Genomic DNA, 20,089 nt, shown 5'->3' with positions numbered 1-20,089 from the left:
TGAGGATCTTGCTACAAAACGCTACAGTGCAATGGTCAATACTTTGTCTATAAATAATGATGCGTAAAATATTTAATTCGTGTGGCAACTGGTGAAAATCCTCAGGTGTGCAGCGATAGAAGAGAAGAAGCCAGAGGTGGTGAAGCACACGTGTGTGCTGCATTCTCTTAGCTGTGTGCACAAGAGCAGACTCCAGACCACTTCCTGGGGATCCCAGTCAGGCAGCACTAGCTTTAAATTTCAGATTACAGAGAAGAGTATTTAACTCATGCATTGCTGCACCCACTTATAACGTCAAACATGGAGCCTGGTGCTCCGAACTTGCCAGCTATTGCCCTCCCATTTTCCAGTCATTCCTTCTTATTTGCATTAATACATAGACCTATGAGAATGAGAAAACTTATCAGAGTTTTATTGAATTTGTCATAATTAATACTATATTTTACTTTTAAATATAATGTGCTTACTTGAACAAAATGATGGCTTTCTTTATGAACGTTTCAAGATCATAGTAGACTCCGTGTGGCTACGGTGAAATTTTCTGCCCCCGTATTGCTGGCAGCACGTGCTTTTTCTCTACTGACACTGCATCTCTGCCATTGTCACCCTTTCTTGCCTGCTTGTGCTCTCTTGCAAGCGGCCTCTTCCCAGAGAGTCAGTTTCTGCTCTCCTGCCACAGCGGTTTTGAAAATTGTCTTTATTTTTTGACATTATAATGTCATTATAATGACATTCTAATTTCCTTTACTCCCTCTAAACTTTGTCATATATCTCTCTTTGCCCTCTTTAAAATTCATAGCCTAGTTTTTAATGAACTGCTGTTACACGCACACACATACACATATGCATACACACACATGCTCACACACATACTCACTGTATCAGGCACTGTCATGTCTCCGCCATTCAGGCAGGCTCATCACCTTAATACACACCCCAGACACACATATGCATACACACACACTCACACGCACACACACAGACACTCACATATTCACACACACACACGCACATACACATGCACACACATGTACACACACTCACTTTATCAGATGCTGTCACGTCTCCGCCATTCAGGCAGGCTCATCACCTTAATACACACCCCAGACACACATATGCATACACACACAGACACTCACACGCACACGCACACACACACACACACTCACATATTCTCACACACACACACGCACATACACATGCACACACATGTACACACACTCACTTTATCAGATGCTGTCCTGTCTCCACCATTCAGGCAGGTTCATCACCGTCATACACTCCCCAGACACACACACGCTTACATGCACACACTTAAAATGTTTCAAACCAAATCAGCCAAATCAATTTTTGAAAACATCCTCCTATCAATTTAGACATCACTATGTCATCAAAAATAAATTACAAGAGTAATACTAACCCCTTTTAGCCCTAAAAATTAGTACCTTAACATAAATATTCACCAAAGTGATAAAATGGACAGAATAAGATTTCTCCTTCAAGTCTCTCTTCTAAGCTTGCTGGGATGGAAAGTCCAGCAGATTGACCTTGCGGTGCAGTCTCTCAGGATGTTAAGCCCCTTGGTAACAGTGCAAACTGCATTTCTGAGCACACAGATCCATCCGCTCAGCTCCGACATATGTAACATTGCACTTGGTGCGTGATCCATACAGTTAATAGAATCTGACCATGCAGACAAGGAGAAATTCTCTGCCCTCACATGGCTGGAAGCACCTGCTTTTCCCCTATTGACATCCTGTCACTTGCTAGACAGAAGCAATTAGACCCCATTTTGGCTCAGTTGAGCTTCGACTGCCATGGGCTGCGAGTCTGTTCGATTCTCAGCATCACAGTGTGGACTAAGGCAAGAAGAGCGTTGACTCATGTCCTGGCTACGCTCCAGTGGCAAGAGAGAATTGGAAGTTGCTAATAATGTGTAGTCATTTACATTTTTTTTTTAGCTTAGGAGAAACAAAGATAAGTTTGCTTTCAAGGAAAGACCTATGGCCATCCTCCAAACCATGTATTCCATCAGAAAAAGGAGCACTCATTCCATGTAGGCCTCTCACCCTCATCAGGGAGTCAGAACGGCAGAGAGAACAGCACTTCTCACTCCTGTACCTCATGGGCTCCGGGTTTAACAGGGATAGACTTTGATTCTGATACCAGGGAAGACCCCAAGCTTTTCCTGCGTCATCTCTTTAAGCTCTTGTGACCTTATTTTGTTTCTACATTTCTAATAAATTCATCAAAGTGAAGGGAAATCTTAAAGAGTTTGACTTTTCTTATCTAGTCCTTCAAATTAAGCAAAAGAAGCACCTACAATTATGATTTTTTTCCCTACCAAATAGTCAGAAGATAAACATTAGTATAAGGAGTTTAAAAACCCAAGCTTAATAAACTATAAAAGAATAACAGGTTCGCTGGGGTTGGAGAGATGGCTCATCTTTAAGGGTTTCAGAGGATCCAGGGATCTCTTTGGGCCTCAGAGAATACTGCATGCATGTGGTACACAGACATACATGTAAGTAAAACATCCACAGCATAACAGCACATGAATTTGTTTAACACATGCTCCTTTCAGGATGGTAGCCTCTTTTCTTTCAATTCTACATTATAGTTAGTTTTATAGAATAATGTATTTATTGTGTATCTTTTCTCTTTATGAAAATATTGTAGATATGTCATTGACAGGAAATAAAACTTTAATGATTCATTGCTTTATAGGCAACTGATGGAAGAAGGTCATTGGTTAAATAAAGAAACTGCCTTGGCCCTGATAGGTTAAAATTTAGATAGGCGGAGTAAACAGAACAGAATGCTGGGAGGAAGAGGAATTGAGCTCAGAAACCACGCAGCTCCTCTCAGAGGCAGATGCCTCAGACAGACGCCAGGCTCCTCTCTCCTGGGCAGCTCCGACCCAAGATGGACATAGGCTAGAATCTTCCCGGTAAGTGCACCTTCGGGTGCTACACACATTATTAGAAATGGGCTAGTCCAGGTGCGAGAGTTAGCCAAGAAGAGGCTAGATATAATGGGCTAAGCAGTGTTTAAAAGAATACAATTTGTGTGTTGTTATTTCGGATAAATATAGCCGGTGGCGGGAGCTGGGTGGTGGAATGCAGCCCCGCAGCTCCAACTACAGGCAACCAAGAATAGAATCCGCGCTTTGTTTAGCCTACAGTGAAGAGTACTTACTGTGTCTTTTCCTTTCATTATGCATTCTTCTACTTTTCCTGCTGGGCTCGGCCAGTATATCTGAAATTGAAGATAATGTATCATTATGTTAAGTGCGTAGAGAAGAAAAACTTCACTAAAAGCCACTTCATTTTCTTCTACAATCCAATTCCCAGTCCATTTTGTCTACTTTCTGAGAAGATAAAACCTTCTCGTCTTCAGATATTTAATTGTGTGCTTAGAAGCTTCTCTATGAGCTTCCTCTTCGCATTAAACCTCTTTACCAACCCCTAGTCTTCCCGGTGGTCCCTTAAGCCTTTCGCCTGCAGAGCCAGTCACTCGAGAATCCATTCCTATTCATATTTCACCTGCAGGAGCCTCTGTCTTCCAATTTAGTTGGTGAACCAGACTACTCGTGATGGCAAGACAAGCATCTCCTTGAATTTTTTGAGTTCCTTTTGCATTTTTACTGCCACGCACAGAAAGCCATTGTTCTGGACTCTGAGTAATGTTTGACTACAGGAGAGTATGTAAGGATGGATGTGCATGATCCATACAGTTAATAGAATCTGACCATGCAAATATATGGACTCCTAAATACATCCCCCAGTATCAAGTCATAGACACTCTACATCTTTACATGGCTACACAGGGAGGTTGCAGCCAGGCCTGGCTGCAGGAGACCTTGTCTCAGCACTGCCTCATACAACAGAACTGTTTCATGTTTCCATGCGAATTTACAGCAGTTGACATGTTGCCTCAAGCTAGTTGGCCTCTGTCTTAAAGAGAAGGCAATATAAAATCCTTTTCCCTTCTTAACAATAGTACCAAGCACTTTGCTGAGACCAAAAAAAAAAAAAAAAAAAGTTTTTCCACAGTTTCTACGACATTACTTCTTTGGGGAGGGGGGGGGAAATGGTTTTATTTATCATTATCTTCCCAGCCTCCGCTTTTCTCTTATTGCACAGACTATAGGATAAATTCACATGGGACAACCCATTGCACTGATAATTATAATTAATTTTCCCTTCTACCCTGTAAGCATGTGCACTGAGGTTTTGGGTGTGCAAGGCATAGCTCCTATCATCAGTGGCCTGAAAAGGCCTTTCCTTTAGTTATTTATGATTTCTCCCTTTCTAGCCTGGCCATCCCACCTACCACTTAGGAGGCAATTCCTGCGACTTGTTACTGCATACATTGTTTTTATGCTTGTTTACATTCTTTTAAAGTAGTTGGTATTGCTTTGGTGCACATATCTCTAATTTATGTAAGCCAATCTCACCATCTATTTGTTTAAATTAAATCTGCGCAAGTAAGGCAATTTATGTGTGCGTGTCTTATGTCTCCTCTCAACTCCTCATGGTTCCTCTATGCATTCTAAGTAGAACTTGCCTGCAAAAGCCTTTGGATTATCAAACTAAATATTAGCTATTACTTTTCATTTGACAGTTGGCAAACATCAAGAATGAGAATTCCTGTTTAAACATCCAGTTTTCTGATGCCTCTTAAAAAAAAATATCAAAAGACAGGCTATACTGGGGGTATCTCATGTAGCAAAGCTACTGCCAGCTTGGTCTTCAGGGGCGCATTCCAGTGCTCCCTGACTGATTGCTGGCTGTCTCGACTACACCCATCATCCCACTGAGCAGTCTAGGTTTTGACATCTGATAGTCGTCTTTGAATCCCAAGTATGCTTAAGATTTAAGTGTTCTAAAAGATGATGCCCCATAAAAACCCATTATAGTCCAGAAGTGGAAGGGGCTCATCACGCCCGGAGAGGGAGCAACACTGAAAATTTATAAAATGGTGGCCATTTTATTGTGTGATTAACTTTGTTAGCATGTGAGCGACCAAGCTGTGCTTAGATTTTTGCTGGTCCTTGATCTCCCCAGATGTTCTTGCTGACAGAAACTGAGCATCTGACTTCTTTACCTTTCAGAGTACATCATCAGAACCTTACTTGAAAGCACGTGGGTTTTTCATGTTGGTATTCAAGAAGAGAAGACAAAAGAGTAGAACTAGAGAAGAAAAACACTTCCAGAAGAAAAAAAGCTAAGGCATATGCATAAAATCCGAGAATTGTTGCTCCTAGTTTTCACAATGTGCTCTTCAGGAGATCACGTGTGATGAATCAAGACATCACATGGAAGTGATTATGGTGTGTGTCCCGGAAGTGAAGTTGCAGTTGTGGGGTGGACCCTGGAAATAAAGCTGCAATATTTATGATCTTTATCTGATCTAGTATTTAGATTAAAAAAAAACAACTCATTGCCCTGAGAAATTTTCTACAAAGATTTGTAACACTTATTCCTCCAAGTTGAGAATGATGTCTTTACTATAGATTTATAACTTATTTAAATTCATATGTTAAAGTAGGCTTCATACATATATGCATATATACATATTAAATAAAATAAAACTCACTTAAGGATTCTATAATTTCATGACTTCATTTACTGATAGGAACAAATTAGAGTACAGATCATCAATAACTCAGAATGTCTTCCAGCCTTAGCATACTTTTAAGATGGAATCTTCAAAATGTTACCTTCCTTCCTTATTCACTTTGTTTTTATTATAAAAATGATGAATTATTTAAACTGCATTCTGAGAACACCATACCAAATATTCTCTCATAATGATTATTTCCAAGCACTGTTTTGGTGGTAAATCTCAAAGCATTTCTTCTTATGTTCTGATGGCTTTTATTCCGGACTATCTTTCCAAATAGCTAGAAAAGACACACACACAATTTATGCAAGGTAAAAGGGAAATTTGTTCACTGATGGGGAAAATAAAGACGAGGTCTCCATGGGCAGAGGTTAGACATTTCTGCTGACAGCCTCCCCCGCCCTCTAATCACAGATGGTTTTCTGAGCTAGAGATTCCCCAGATAGAAAACATGCATTTCTAGCTATGTCTACTGAGGCTTCTATGCATCTCTCCTTAAGAACTTAGCCTGGGGCTCTTGCTGCCTGCTGTTCAGAATAACAAGACTCCTTTCTCTCTGGCCCAGGAGGGTATTGCTTTCTGACAGAGTCTAAGAAACCATACCAGCTAACTTGCCTTGGATATCATGCAAAACCTCAGGCCTGTAGCAGTTTGGATCAAACAAAACAGAGTGTATTATGTGATCTGTGATCGGGATGAAAATAAACACCTTTTCTAAGATTTTCCATTGGTCCTAGAGCAAAGCTAAGAAGAGCAATTTATCTAAAGCTGACGATGTATTCTTGCAATCATGTTTTGCAAAGTGATTCTCAGCAAAACCTTTCTGTATGTTTTCACTGGGTAATATTTCTCCTATTTTGATCCCCCATGGTGTTCTTGTTTGTACAGACACCACAATGAGTTATATATTTAATTTTAGCTCTCTTATTAGAATAGAAGGGACAAAGCCAGTCAATGTCAGCGGGACCCCTGATTTAGACAGTCTGTTTATTCAGTATCTGATGATTGGTGTCTTTATCACATTCTTTATAAAGACAATTCAGCTAAACAACTAATTATGAACTCTAAGAGATACAGTTCACAGACATGAAAATGCCTCACGCAAGGTCAAATAAGATGGAAAGTTTTTCAGTTTTATCAGGGAAAAAAAAATACTTTATCACAATTGCAATGGCCTAAGCTTTCAAAGATTGGCAGGATCACTGCAATGCCTTTTGTAAGGCAAAAAGAAACTGGTCAAACCATTCTAATTGGAAAAGGGTGATGAAATTGGCCTTTAAATGCTAAAGCAAAGTCTGATGCATGGGGAAATTTTCCTTAAAGTTCTGTTGTTCTGGTTTTGCTTAGAGGTTTTTGTTTGCTTGTTTTCATAGCTTAACAAGCTCAAGACTGTAGCCAGAAGTCAACTTGGGTGACAAAAGAAGACAGAATGACTTCGATGAAAATAGAAAGCTGTTTTTCTAAAGTCATCATATATAAATGCTCTGCCAAGGTAGTAAGGAGAGTCATTCCCTTCATTTGTGTTGGCAGTCAGGATGACTTTGGATTCTGCTGCACAGTTTAGCATCCAATGAAACCATAAAACTAAGTTATTTGTTCTGCACAAACATTTTTAAAGGCAGTTAAACAACAGGGTGTAATTCTGCTCCCAAATTCTCTGTACTAAAAAGAAGTACAAAAGCAAAAGGTTAAATACACATCATTTCATCGCAATCCCCTGCTGCACAATCCACTTACTCCACTGCACCTTAACAACCATTTACTGTTCTGCGCAGCTCAAAGGAGGAAAACACGATGAAATATAAACTGAATTACTGAGTCATTTTTCTGTGCTCCCTAGTGAGATTTGTAATTATACCAGGATTAAGGATGCAACAACTTGCTGTTGTAAGACACTCAGATTTAGTGGACCAAAAAACAAATTAACAAAAATGGGATAAGTTAACTGTTTAAAAATGTCCTTTTTACTGAAAAATAAATGAAAGAATACAGCTAACATAAAATATCTCCATGGATTGCAATCACACAGCTATGACACTACTATATTTTCATGCAATACAATCCTCAGATTTCCAGTATTCTAATAACAAATGCTTTATAATTTGATTTTATTTTCTGTTTTGAATTCATATATAATAATAGAACCATTAGTATAAACTTAAATTATACATGTTATAAATATCATTAAAGGCAAGAAAATAATTTGACTATAACACATTAAAATAATTATAATGGCTAATAAATGGTAGTCCTTAACCTCACAGACATTATCGCTCCTAGGGTTTATGACTTTGTGCCGCATTATAATGCCTGTCATTATCCAAGCTGTTTATAAGTCAGAATTATGATCTCTTAGACTCCAGATAAAAATCAATAGTTGAAAGGCTTGTTCGCCAAAGCATTTACACTCCAAGAACTCACACACTATGCCAACATCAATGACCTGATAAATGCCCCCTTACTTCCGAAACTTTCTCAATTGCTATCATTAATGTGAATTACCCCTAAAATTCATATGCAAATTATATTTTAATGTTTTCCCTCCACTCAATCAAAAACTAAATTCTAAACTACAGTATTTCTTTTGACCTTGAAAGAATGAGGAAATCGTGTATAGTTTTCTAAAAAGACTTTTCTATTGGCAGTCATAGCTACAGAAACCCAAACTAAGTGATGTGGTTTTAGCTCAAAATGGTAAAATAAGCTCAAATTTAGAAACTTAGAGAAGAGAATATGTTACCAAAGTTCCCTTAACTGAAGAATTATTGCTAAATAAATAAATTATGGCCATCAAAAAATATAGCTTGTATAAAGAAAATATCCATTTCTGATGTTTCACAGGAAAGAAAAACATGAGATTTTATGCTTTAAACCAAAGTTGTTGTAATCCAGAGGGTGTTTGTTTTGTGGGAATTCACAGAAATTGTCTTCCAGGCCCAGACCTCAACAGGAGGTAAGGGCAAAAGGCAGATAAATCCACCTGTTACCCGAGATTGGATGCTGCCTCCTAGGGCTGGCAGCTCTGTGCTAAGGAAGGAAAGGTAGTACAGTTCCTTTAAGTTCTTTCCGCTTCCATCAACAAAGAACTCCTTCAGTTCTTAAACACTGGCAATCTAAACAGCAGCTCAGCAAGACAAGCAAGAACTAAAGGAAGTTACCTCGTTACAAAAGATGCAGCCAGGAGGCCTGGTGGTACCCTGAAAACCAGCGGAGGAGATGAAGGTAGTAATTACCCGGATGGGGAAGGAGTGACATGGGCAGAGCAGAGGCTTCTGGGATAGACGTGATGCTGTCTAGGAACTGCTCCTTCCTAGTTCCCACCTCTGGTCTCTTCTTCCTTCCATTTATTCAGTGCGCTGCTGCAGAAGGAAGCACAACTGAACTCCCATTCTAACTACACTCTGCTCGTGTGAAGAAAACTCTAGCCACACTGACATTGACTATAAGATTGATTTCCACAGCAGAATAGCCAATTTTCTTTGGGAGCCAGTCTCAGTCACATTGTGTGGGTGGCAAGGCCTTCTTGTTTGTTTCCTGGCCTCCTGGCAGCTCAGATAGAAAATAACCACACAGGAACTATATTATTTAAAACACTGCTTGGCCCATTAGCTTCTTATTGGCTAACTCTTACATCTTAATTTAACTCATTTCTAGTCATCTGTGTATTGCCACTTACAGGGTAAAGTTCTCAGCATCTGTCTCTGGTGGGGATAAATGGCTTCTCCCTGACTCCGCCCTTCTTTCTCCCAGCATTCAGTTTAGTTTTCCCAGCCTAGCTCTGTTTTACCCTATCAGGCCAAGCCAGTTTCTTTATTAACCAATGGAATTCACAGCATACAGAAGGGAATCCCACATCAACATTGCCTTCCCTTTTGCTTGCTTTGAGCCTGCTCTCATCGGTACTTCTCACCACTGTACTCTTACCTCCACTTTACTTAGAAAGGATGGCACACTCGAATGAGCTGCCTTAATACATAGGGATGACAAGTATTTGGATAGTGTTTACTTTGTTTGAAATACTGTCTTAGACATGTACCAACTCATCTAAACGCCTCAAAAAAGGCAAAAATTAATGGTAGTATGGTAAATCTGTCCATGATTGAAAAATATGGATAAGAAATTAATAGATCCATATAAATAATCTAATAAGCAGTAGACTTAAGATAAGAGTCCAGGCAATCCAGCTGCAGAATCTGTGAACTTGTATTGTCTAGCATATTAAGAAATTTCTATGAATTACTCAAATAAGCCTTAAAATTTTTAACAACTGATTTGAAGTTCAGTGGATCAAATAAAATGAAAAGTATCAATGCAAAGAAAACGTCTATCTGTTGAGTATGGATCTGCTAATCAGAAAATTTAACAAGTGGCAAATGGTCACTATTTTCCCAGGTTTCATTTCAATGTCACCAGAGGTTTCAATACACTGGAAGTGAAGAGTGTAGGGATAAATTGTATATATATTTCAGGAAATCTAAATTGAATTTATTTCTAAATAATGAATTATAATTAAAAAATAAAAATTAATGACAGGAAGTATGGTTAGAACTGTTTGAACACCAGGAGCTATGGATTCCTGTGCATGGAAACCAATCTCAATACAGGTGTGGAGCTTCATGGTAGACAACTACAAGCAAGCAGGCCAGAAGTGGGGACTGAACTGCAAGCAAATGAAATGTTGTCTCTTCTGTGTTCACCCTCCTATCAATATTAGATCTTAGCATTGTCAAGTCTGGAGTAGACATCTCAAGATGCTGCCAAAAGTTCCCCTCAGAGCATGCTTTCCTCTAACTCTGCCAAACCTTTTCTTGGCGGCAAAGATTTCAGAATTAGAAAATAGGAGGGTGGTTTTCCTTTTAAATTTTTCTCAAAATATCACTGATCAGGTGACGAGATCAGAGTTGAAATCTGAAAATCTAATGTGCTTTGGGGATATTTTAGAGACTTTTAGAGAGTATGGCATAGAAATTTTAGCATAGGAGCATTCTCAGATTGAAGCAAATGGAATCAAAAATTGAAAGCTTTAGAATGAAGAGAAGGTTTAGCATGAGGACTCGCTTCCATCTTTCAGTGAAAGTTCAATGTGCCTCATGGATATAACAGACAGAGCTGAATGGTATTCAGTGGATAAAGACTATTATTACATATTTGGGGAAGGGTAAGGAATAAAATCATTTGTAAAACAACAGCAATTCCTAAAAACATCCACATATTTCCATTTGAAACACATATTTCTGTTTGAAATATGTTTAAATATGTTTAGAACTACACTGATATGGGATTACCCTCTGTATGCTGTAAATACAATTGGTTAATGAATAAAGAATCTGCTTTGGCCTGTGATAGGATAGAGTAGAACTAGGTGGGGAAAACTAAGCTGAATGCTGGCACAAAGAAGGTGGAGTTAATAGACACCATGTAGCCGCCAGGAACAAACATGCCAGAACCTTGCCGGTAAGCCACAGCCATGTGGTGATACACAGATTAATAGAAATGGATTAAATTAAGATGTAAGAGCTAGCCAATAAGAAGATAGAGATAATGAGCCAAGCAGTGATTTAATTAATACAGTGTATGTGTGGTTATTTTGGGGCTGAGCAGTTGGGAACAAACAAGCATCTTCCTACTACACTACCTGATGGGATTACTATTTTCTTTGAGATAGATATAAAGTCTGGATATACATTATAATTACCTAGGTGGACTTAGGAAACTCTGCTTTTTTTTTCCTGACTTCACTCCAGGGCTGGGGTCAGTCTTGGACATTATTTACAAGAGCATTAGTTGTTTACAAATATGCAATTAAGGCTGGGATTACTATCATATGTTAAACAGTATCATTTTCTTTGCCAGAAAGTATATACCTAGGAGTTAAGTGTGGGGTGGACTTATCAGAAGGTAGAAAAAATTAACTTTAAGTAAATTAGAAAATTTTTTTAAATAAATATTTTTTTCTGAATGTGGTTTTGACAATAAATCCAGTAGGATTTACAAGAGAGAAAATTATGATAATTTATGGGGAAGTTCTAGAATTAACAATAAATTTACTTTAATTCCTTCAGCACCTATGTGTATGAGTTACTTTTCTTTTTTTGTGGGAGAAAACATCATGACCAGGTCAACTTACAGAAGGAACCGTGTATCTGGGGCTTACCGTTTCGGAAGTATGGCCCATCACCATGGTGGATGGGGGGCATGGCTGCAGGCAGGCATGGAAGCAAGCAGTTGAGTGTTCTTATCATGAGGAAGAGCATCCATACTTCCTCTAACAAAACCACACCTCTTAATCCTCTAGTTCCACTAACTGGAAACCAAGTTCTCAAATATAGGAATCTACGGAGGTCATTCTCATTAAACCACCACACAATGTTACTTGAGGTACCTATATCTTCATAAAAGAACCCAATAAAGACCTACATGTAGGGGCTATCCTCCCATGTAGATTGACAGCTACATAGTCAATTTGGACGCAATATGGGAAACAAAAATCAGATTCTTACGCAAAGTTAAGAAAAGGGCAAGGAATCTTCTGCAAATCTAGTAAGGAGGAAGAAATAATTTCAAAAGTGGAGGAGGGAAGAAATTTTGGAGATTTGGGGGGAAATGTGATTGTGTAACAATCAGAGGAACTGAAGAGTAAGGAAAAGTGGTTTGATTGGCTACGTTTTGGTGTGAACAAGCTGAGATTATGTTTAAAAGGCAGGCAAGAGTAGATCCTGAAGAAAATCACCCCAATTTTACTCAGAAACCTCAGAATGTCTTATATTCCACTAATCTTATTTTATCATTTCCTTTGTAATCTATATGATAATTTTTATACCTGTATGACAAGGCCTTCAACATATGACAGATGGTCATAGGACCCCAAAACATGAAGAACTCTTATCCAAAGAACATTTTTTGATTTTTGTAGAGAGGAGGTATAAAAAAAGTATAATGAAAAATAGAAAATAACCAATTGTGATAAAAGGCCAGAAAAGAATGCTTCATATCACATACAAAAGAAGTGTCATCTTATAGAAGAAGAAGGGCAGTTCTAGGTAACAAGGAATGAGGGAGACAGAGCCTCACTGAGACGTTAGGTTGGCTACTGACAAGGAGGTTGATGGTTTCAATGTGCAAATTGAAGGTTAGTATTCACTCTCTTCCTTGAGAGATCAGCGAGGCTAATCCATCGTGACACATCCCTGTTGACTGCTGCCTATAGTCACCAAGGGCAGCACTGACCCTTACCCAGGGTCAATAACCAATACTTAGAAGCACATCCTATAGGTCTTTGTAAAGCCCTTAATTTGACCTCACCCTTCTAAATGCCTCAGATCTTTGTGTTAATTCCTCTGGAACAGCATTAACAAAATTCCTCCTAACTTCACCTTTACTTCTCTAATTAAAACCTGGCCACCCCTTGAGACCACGGGCTTCAATCAGCCATCTCTACCGATGATGTCCTTTTTACTCTGGTGAAGATGTCTTCATTATATTTTTTTACCTCTTCTTGTCTAAATTTTTAAGAATTTGCTCAATAAAATCTTAAGATATAGAAGTGAGAAGAAAGCTCTGCTCAGATGTTCCTATCAATCGCCCCCATACAATGCTACTCTACTTGGAGGTTCCTATTCATCGCCCCCATCCACTTGATACTCTCTTGGAGTCATCGCCCATCACCCTTCAGTGTTCTCCCTTCTTACTTGGAAATCTCTGCTTTACAGTTCTGTCTTTCTCTTCACAAATGTGGCTCATCACCCATCACACCGGCCAACTGGTGCCTGATCCTTAGCTGTTTCAATGATCTGATTTTCCAAATCAACCTTGCCCATGCGCTCTGACTTTATTCTCTGGCTCTGCAGCCTAGTACAGTAACCACCAGCCACAGCTGCTTACAGAGCCTTGAATCGGTGTGTAATCAAGTTTTCTTCTAAGAAAAGAGTTTGCGGACTATCCCTCTCTCCTTGCCATCCTCTTTTCTTTTTCCCCCAGAACTGCTTTATTTTCCTTGTAATGCTTGTATTAAATGTTATTTTATTTTCCTATTATGTGTTCTAAGTTTTAGTCTATGGTCCATAATATTGTTGTTAGTATTACAATAAAATGAATTAAAACGATTAAAATGGAAATTACAGCTCCAAAGCTATTAATGTACTCTTGAATAGATACATGAATCAAGGAAAGTGTTGAAGCTGGGTGGTTGATGGCACACGCTTTTAATCCCAGCAGTCACAAGGCAGACAGATCTCTCTGAGTTTGAGGCCAACTTGGTCTACAGAGCTAGTTCCAGGACAGTTAGGGCTGTTAAACAGAGAAACCCTGCCTCAGAAAACCAAAAATAAAATAAGGAACGAAAAAAGGAAAGTATTGATGAATACATGGGCTGTGAAGACAAATGGGGAAATGGAGGAAAGTTTGCAAACAATTGGCAGCTATCTCATGGTGGAGGAAGAATTTGGCAAGGTTTTCTGGGGTCCCATCTTTTATAAGCACCACTTGGGTATCATTAAGTTAATGATTCTACTTCTGCGTGGATTCTTTGGGAGCACTTCTGTGTTTGTGTAGCAGAGGAGGCGTTCTAGAATAACCTTAGAAGCACTAGTAAGCCCAACACCAGAATCCACCCAGAATCATGTGACGTGGAATGATAAAATATACTCTATTTATATAATGGAAAACATTCCTCAGACCAAAGAGAATAACAAGAACTTATACAGGTTATTAATTGAGTAGCTGAAAACCTCACGTGGTCTTTCACCAAAATTAACAAATCTTGTATACGCAAGAGGACTAATATTTGCCTCTGACAAGTGTGTAACAGAGGCTCAGGGAAGTGAAAGGATTCACACAGCATTATAAATGAAGAGTCAACGTTTGAGCTTCGCAAATCAGAGCTATGACCCCTGGTAGCCATTCCTTCTCTAACAGCAAGGATCCAACACAAATGAGGAATAGGATTAAATGTACAAAATGACATTAAATGAAAATTAAAACAATTGGAAATTATAATGTATTATTGTATGTCATTTTTCACAGCTAGTCACCTACACTAATTGATACAGAGTATAGAGAGCATGCAATAAAATCATTTTGAAAACTGAAAACAAGGAAAATTATCTTCTCTTAGCAGAAGATGCATAGTAAAGTAAAACAAAGACAAATATAGTCACCCTCATAACAGGATTGGTGATACCCTCATCTTGAGGTGGTTAGTGATTCTTATTATGGTATTATCTAAGGCAATGCTTCTCAATCTTTGGGCCATGACCCCTTTGGGGGTTGAACATCCCTTTCATAGAGGTCATCTATCAGATATCCTGAATACCATATTTGTGTCATGATCCATAACAGTAGCAAAATTACAGTTATGAAGTAGTATCAAGAATAATCTTATGGTTGGGATCCCTACAACATGAGGAACTGTATTAAAGGGTCGCAGCATTAGGAAGGTTGAGAACCACTGCTCTAAGGTATCTGAGTTACTGATTTACATCTTAAACATATTAAAACTAAAAAACGAAAAAGTAAAATGCGATCATAAAAATAGGCTTTGACTATATTTTCCAAAGTACTTGATGAACAAAACAGAAGGAAGGATGTGTACAATAGGTAAATCCACAGGTAGGCTGGGTGGTGGTGGTGGTGTCGGTGTTAATGGGAGGGACTAATCCTGAATATAGATGAGAAGATTGACTTAGAGTAATGCTTTCTCCTGGGGAATAAAAAAATATCTGGAGACATTTATTTTATTATCAAGACCTTGGGGATTACTTGTACATAATCATAACTATTTTCTGTTGTCATAAAGCACCATGATCAAAAGCAGCTTATACAAAGAAGATACACTTGTGTTTACAGTTCCAGAATGATAAGAATCCATCATGGTGAGAAGTCATACCAGCAGGCAGATATGGTGTCCTGAGCAAGAAAGTGAGAGATCACATCTTAAGTGCAAGCAGGAAACAGAGAGGAAGGAGAAGGAGGAGGAGGAGGAAGAAGAAGAGAAAAAGAGAGGGAGGGAGGGAGGGAAGGAGGTAGGGAGGGAAGGAGAGAGGGAGGGAAGGAGGGAGGGAGGGAGAGGGGGAGGGAGGGAGGGAGAGGGGGAGGGAGGGAGAGAGAGGGAGAGAGAGAGAGAACTGAAATTGGAATGTGGTAGTGGGGATAAAAACCGTTCCCATAGACCCATAGGGAATGGCTCTACTAGGAAATGTGGCCTTGTTGGAGCAGATGTGTCTTTGTTGGAAAACGTCTGTGACTGGGGGTGAGTGGGCTTTCGGATCTCAGATAGTCAAGCCAGGCCCAGTGTGGCATTCTCTTTCTGCTGCCTGGAGATCTGGATATTGAACTCTCAGTTCCTTCTCCAGCACCCTGTCGATCTCCATGCTTCCGTGTACTGCCTTGACAATAATGAACTAAACCTCTGAACTGTAAGCCAGTCCCAATTACATGCTTTCTTTTCTAAGAGTTTATGAGGTTATGGTGACTCTTCACAATATTAGAAACCCTAACTAAGACACATGTTCTCAGACTCTACCCCAGTGACTCACGACCTCAGTGGGAAACTCAGTGGGAGAGCTTGCTCACATCACCTAGATTTCAGAAGTGAGGCCACTGGAGAACGCACCTCATGTGAAGCCCACTCATTTTAAAACATCCCTCCCTCTCATACTATTGTAAGTAGACACAATCGAGCAGGGCTTATTGGGTTGCTAGGAGTTAGATTGCTAATTATTTGGGTGCAACAGGCAGAACAATGGCAGACGAAGAAATGTAAGTAGAACATGCTACCTTAAAGTCAAGTAGTCATAAACCGTAGCACAATTCCATGGGATCTGCCCCTGCTGCAGACCTGACAGTGGCCTATGTAATATTGACAGTTACGTTTGAATTAGCTACATTGAAAAGGCTCCCAAGAATGTGTAAACGTTGGGCCTCACAAAATCAACAGTACAGAGAAGATAGTCTAATAGTGTCGTAAGTTACTTTCATTGGCATCCTGGCTAGACACACCCTGAAGATCAATAGTCTCATGCTTCTCTATTGCTCCCTCAGAGTTAGTTCATAAAACCCCACCATGCTCTGGGTCCCCTACTCTTATATTATTTTCAGGGATCATTTCCTCCATGAAATCTCATCTTCTGGCATTAAAGGCCTGAGGGTACAATTAGGGCAAAACAATAAATGAGGAATAGGCAGGAGATCCAATTTTCTCTACTCTGAACGGGAACCTGAAGGGCTGCCGCATCTTGATCTCTCCGTCCCCAGAGGAGACAACAGCTCAGGAAAATGGTTATGTGACTGTGTGCCCTAGGAGGCTGCTCACAATGTCCAGGACCTTCTATCAGATGATGGACCCAGTCCAAAGATTACAGAGTAAGAACCCTGTCTGTAACGCAAATATCACTCACATTCCAAGAGGCTAGATTTCAGGGAACATCTTTTAAATTAGAAATTTTATTTTCTTTTTTTAAAAAATATTTTATCTTTTGATGGGTAGGGGGCGTGTCACATAGTGTGTCTGGAGTTAGAGATCAGCTTTGGGATTCAGTTCTCTTTTTAGATTAGGTACATCAGAGACTGAGTCCACGTTTTCAGACCTGCGCAGCAAGAGCTTTCCCCTGCGGTGCTGTCCCCTCAGGCCACATGCTAGCAACGTTAACAGAGATTGATCTGGCTTGATAATATATTGATTCATTTTGCTTTCTCACGATCTCATACATGAAAAAAATGTATTCTAATTCTTTCCCCTACTCATCTTGTCACCAGCAAGTCCTCTCTTGTCATCTCTAATACCCCTTTTCCAAGATTAATGACACTTGGCTTGGCTTTGTGACTTTTTAGTCTGTCAAGGACCACATATGGGCCCAGAATTCCATTGGGGCCTGACAGGGTCACAGGGGGTACCCAGCTGAAGTCATTGAGTCCTTCTCTCTCAGAGCCTACCAGTGGCAAATTGTTCAGCAGCTGGGGGCAGGGTCCCTTGAGTTGCTTATCTGTTGGTGCTTAGATATTAACAGGTACATTATTATGTGGTCTAATTCATTCATTTATTTATTTTTTGCCTCCAGGTTACCTATTCCATCACAGAAAAGCTGAGTCAATTGACATATTACTACTGAGAGTGACTTGGAAAGAGAGTTTTAGACGTGAAAGAGGCCATCCAATCAGTGAGGGAATAATCCATAGACCTTAACTGGTGGTCATGTACCTATGTCTGCGTTCATGTAGAAAATCACTAGAAGAGAGATGTCAGTGTGCTTATTTGAAGCCAAATGAAGACCATTGGGTATCCAACAGAAGTAGTCAGCTCTGAAGTAATATACATAAGAGTAACTTTATATGGATTGAGCAAGCTGTATTTACGTATCTATATGTATCTATGTGTGTATATGTATCATGCAAAAAGTCACTGGTTTAATCAATGACTCCCCCCCTTCTTTCCCTGCAAATATGAAAAACCAACATCGTTTAACTAAAATCAGTTATAGCGACGACTTTGTTTCAATTAAGTTCCTTCCAAATTTGAAAGTGGTAGATGCAATGCCTTCCCTAAAGTTAGCAGATGCTACACAAATCTAAACACACTTCTATGCATGGACAGCAAGCGGTACATGGATGCTTTCTTATTTATAGGAAAGTTAGGATGGCTGTGGCCGAAGCAGGGGCCTTATGAGTGCTAATTACATGCTCCCTACTAAGCTCTAGCCCCAGCTCTTGTGCATGAATTTTACACAAAAATAAAACAGCAAGAACCAGAAGAAACAGAAAAACATTTCTAAACTATTTCCTCTAGAGATTAGGATTTGGCAAAGACTGAGCAATGCTGTTTTTTGTCATATTTTTTAAAGAATTTTGAATTTGAATAAAGGAATTTTGGCTCATTTTGATGACCATCAAAATAAAGCACAAAGTGCATTTTTTCATACCTATACAATGCCACAAATCTACAATCTAAATTTCTTCCTATCTTATGTAAAATTGATATGACTCCGAGGAACGTAACCCGATTCTGTCTTGTATACACCGTTTTTCTTCTCATCATCAACCATTTTCAACACTGCTTTTACTTTAATAATGCACTTTCCAGCAAGCTTGGGGAGCATCCATCTCAGCTAATAATATTACCAAGAAAAGTACACGAGGCAGTTATGCTGATATTACAGGTCCATATTTGGACCAAAGTAAGAACATCAAATCACAAGGAAAGTGTCTCTCTGCAAATCCTGGTATCAGTGACAAGCTAGAAAAGTTCATACACAAGGCTTTAAATTTTTCCCCAAATTGTTCCCTCTATAAAGATGACTTTATTTCAATTAAGTAATCTTTCCAAATTTGAAAGCGATAGATGCAATAGGAAAAAATGTCAAAAAACACGCTTACAATTCCACCCCTCTTTCATTCCCTTTTCAAAGAGCTGGTGATTCCATACCTCTCTGTAGTTATCACTGATTCGTTCCAAGTTCAGGGAATAGACAAGGTCCCTGCCTCCCACGAAGAGTCGCTCTTGGTACTCATCTAGCAGCATTGTGTGGAGATCAAGAAATCCCAGGGGACTTTGAAATATGGATGTCCTGTTCAGGTCCAAGAGTTCTGCAATGCAAACAGAGGTCTATACTAAGTACATGAGAACACATTAACACTCTTCTCAAACACAGGATTTTATGTTTGCTTCATACATATGAGGCCTTAAATTGAATTATTTAGAGAAGATTAGAAATATCCAGTATCCATGTGGACTTTGTCCTGCATCTTCCAGTACTGTGATGTAAATAATGTGATGATACCCAGATCCTTTCTACAGGACAGTTTTTAGTATAACCTAAGCACATTATTCCTTATTCTTTGAGTCTTCTCTAGATTCTTTTGATATCCAATGTAAAGTAAATGCTTTGCGAAGTTATTACACTGTAATAATAATAATAATAAACAACTTGTTTGAGGAATAATGAGAAAAGTACTGGTATGTCCAGGATAGGTATAACACTTTAAAAACCTGTATGTCCATATTGGAATTGTGGAAGCAATAACCACAGATATAAGAGAATAACTAACTGTATAGTCACAATATATTTTAATGTGTGAGCATTCACGTGTTTATTAATTTATTAATCTGAATATTTAAATAAAACTTGGAGTGTAAGGCACATTTTCTCTGATTTAAAATATGGACAAAATCATGAACAATAATGCAATGTTAAAAGTTCATTTTAAATCTTCCTTTGTGTACATAAAGCACTCATAAGTGCATCTATTTAGTTCTAATAGATACCAACTCAGGAAAACCACCTAAAACTAATATTGAAAATCATATCCAAAATCAAACTGAAAAACCCTGGCAACACTCAAGTTCATAATCACAGCTATGATTACTCATGAAAATCATTTGGGATCTGCTTTCCACTATTGTGATTCAGGCTATCTTCGGGCATTCATGTCTGGGTTAGGAATTACAAACAATATCTTTGGAACATATATA

At 39.0% G+C, this 20,089-nt stretch overlaps 1 protein-coding gene across 2 annotated transcripts in view; it reads right to left on the bottom strand.

Moving 5' to 3' along the window:
- Nucleotides 1–20,089, bottom strand: part of Sema3e (semaphorin 3E) — a 220,933-nt gene that overhangs the window by 78,053 nt on the left and 122,791 nt on the right. For both annotated transcript variants that reach the window (XM_075956081.1, XM_075956082.1), the window contains 2 exons: nucleotides 19,043–19,203; nucleotides 3,199–3,258 (listed from right to left, as the gene is read on the bottom strand). In XM_075956081.1, the coding sequence (XP_075812196.1) occupies nucleotides 3,199–3,258; nucleotides 19,043–19,203 (221 nt within the window). The remainder of the gene's footprint in view (nucleotides 1–3,198; nucleotides 3,259–19,042; nucleotides 19,204–20,089) is intronic.

This window comes from Microtus pennsylvanicus, chromosome 22 (assembly GCF_037038515.1).
Source record: "Microtus pennsylvanicus isolate mMicPen1 chromosome 22, mMicPen1.hap1, whole genome shotgun sequence".
Classification (NCBI taxonomy): Eukaryota; Metazoa; Chordata; class Mammalia; order Rodentia; family Cricetidae; genus Microtus; species Microtus pennsylvanicus.
Note: the sequence above shows the minus strand (reverse complement) of the source record. Positions and strands in the feature narration are given on the sequence as shown.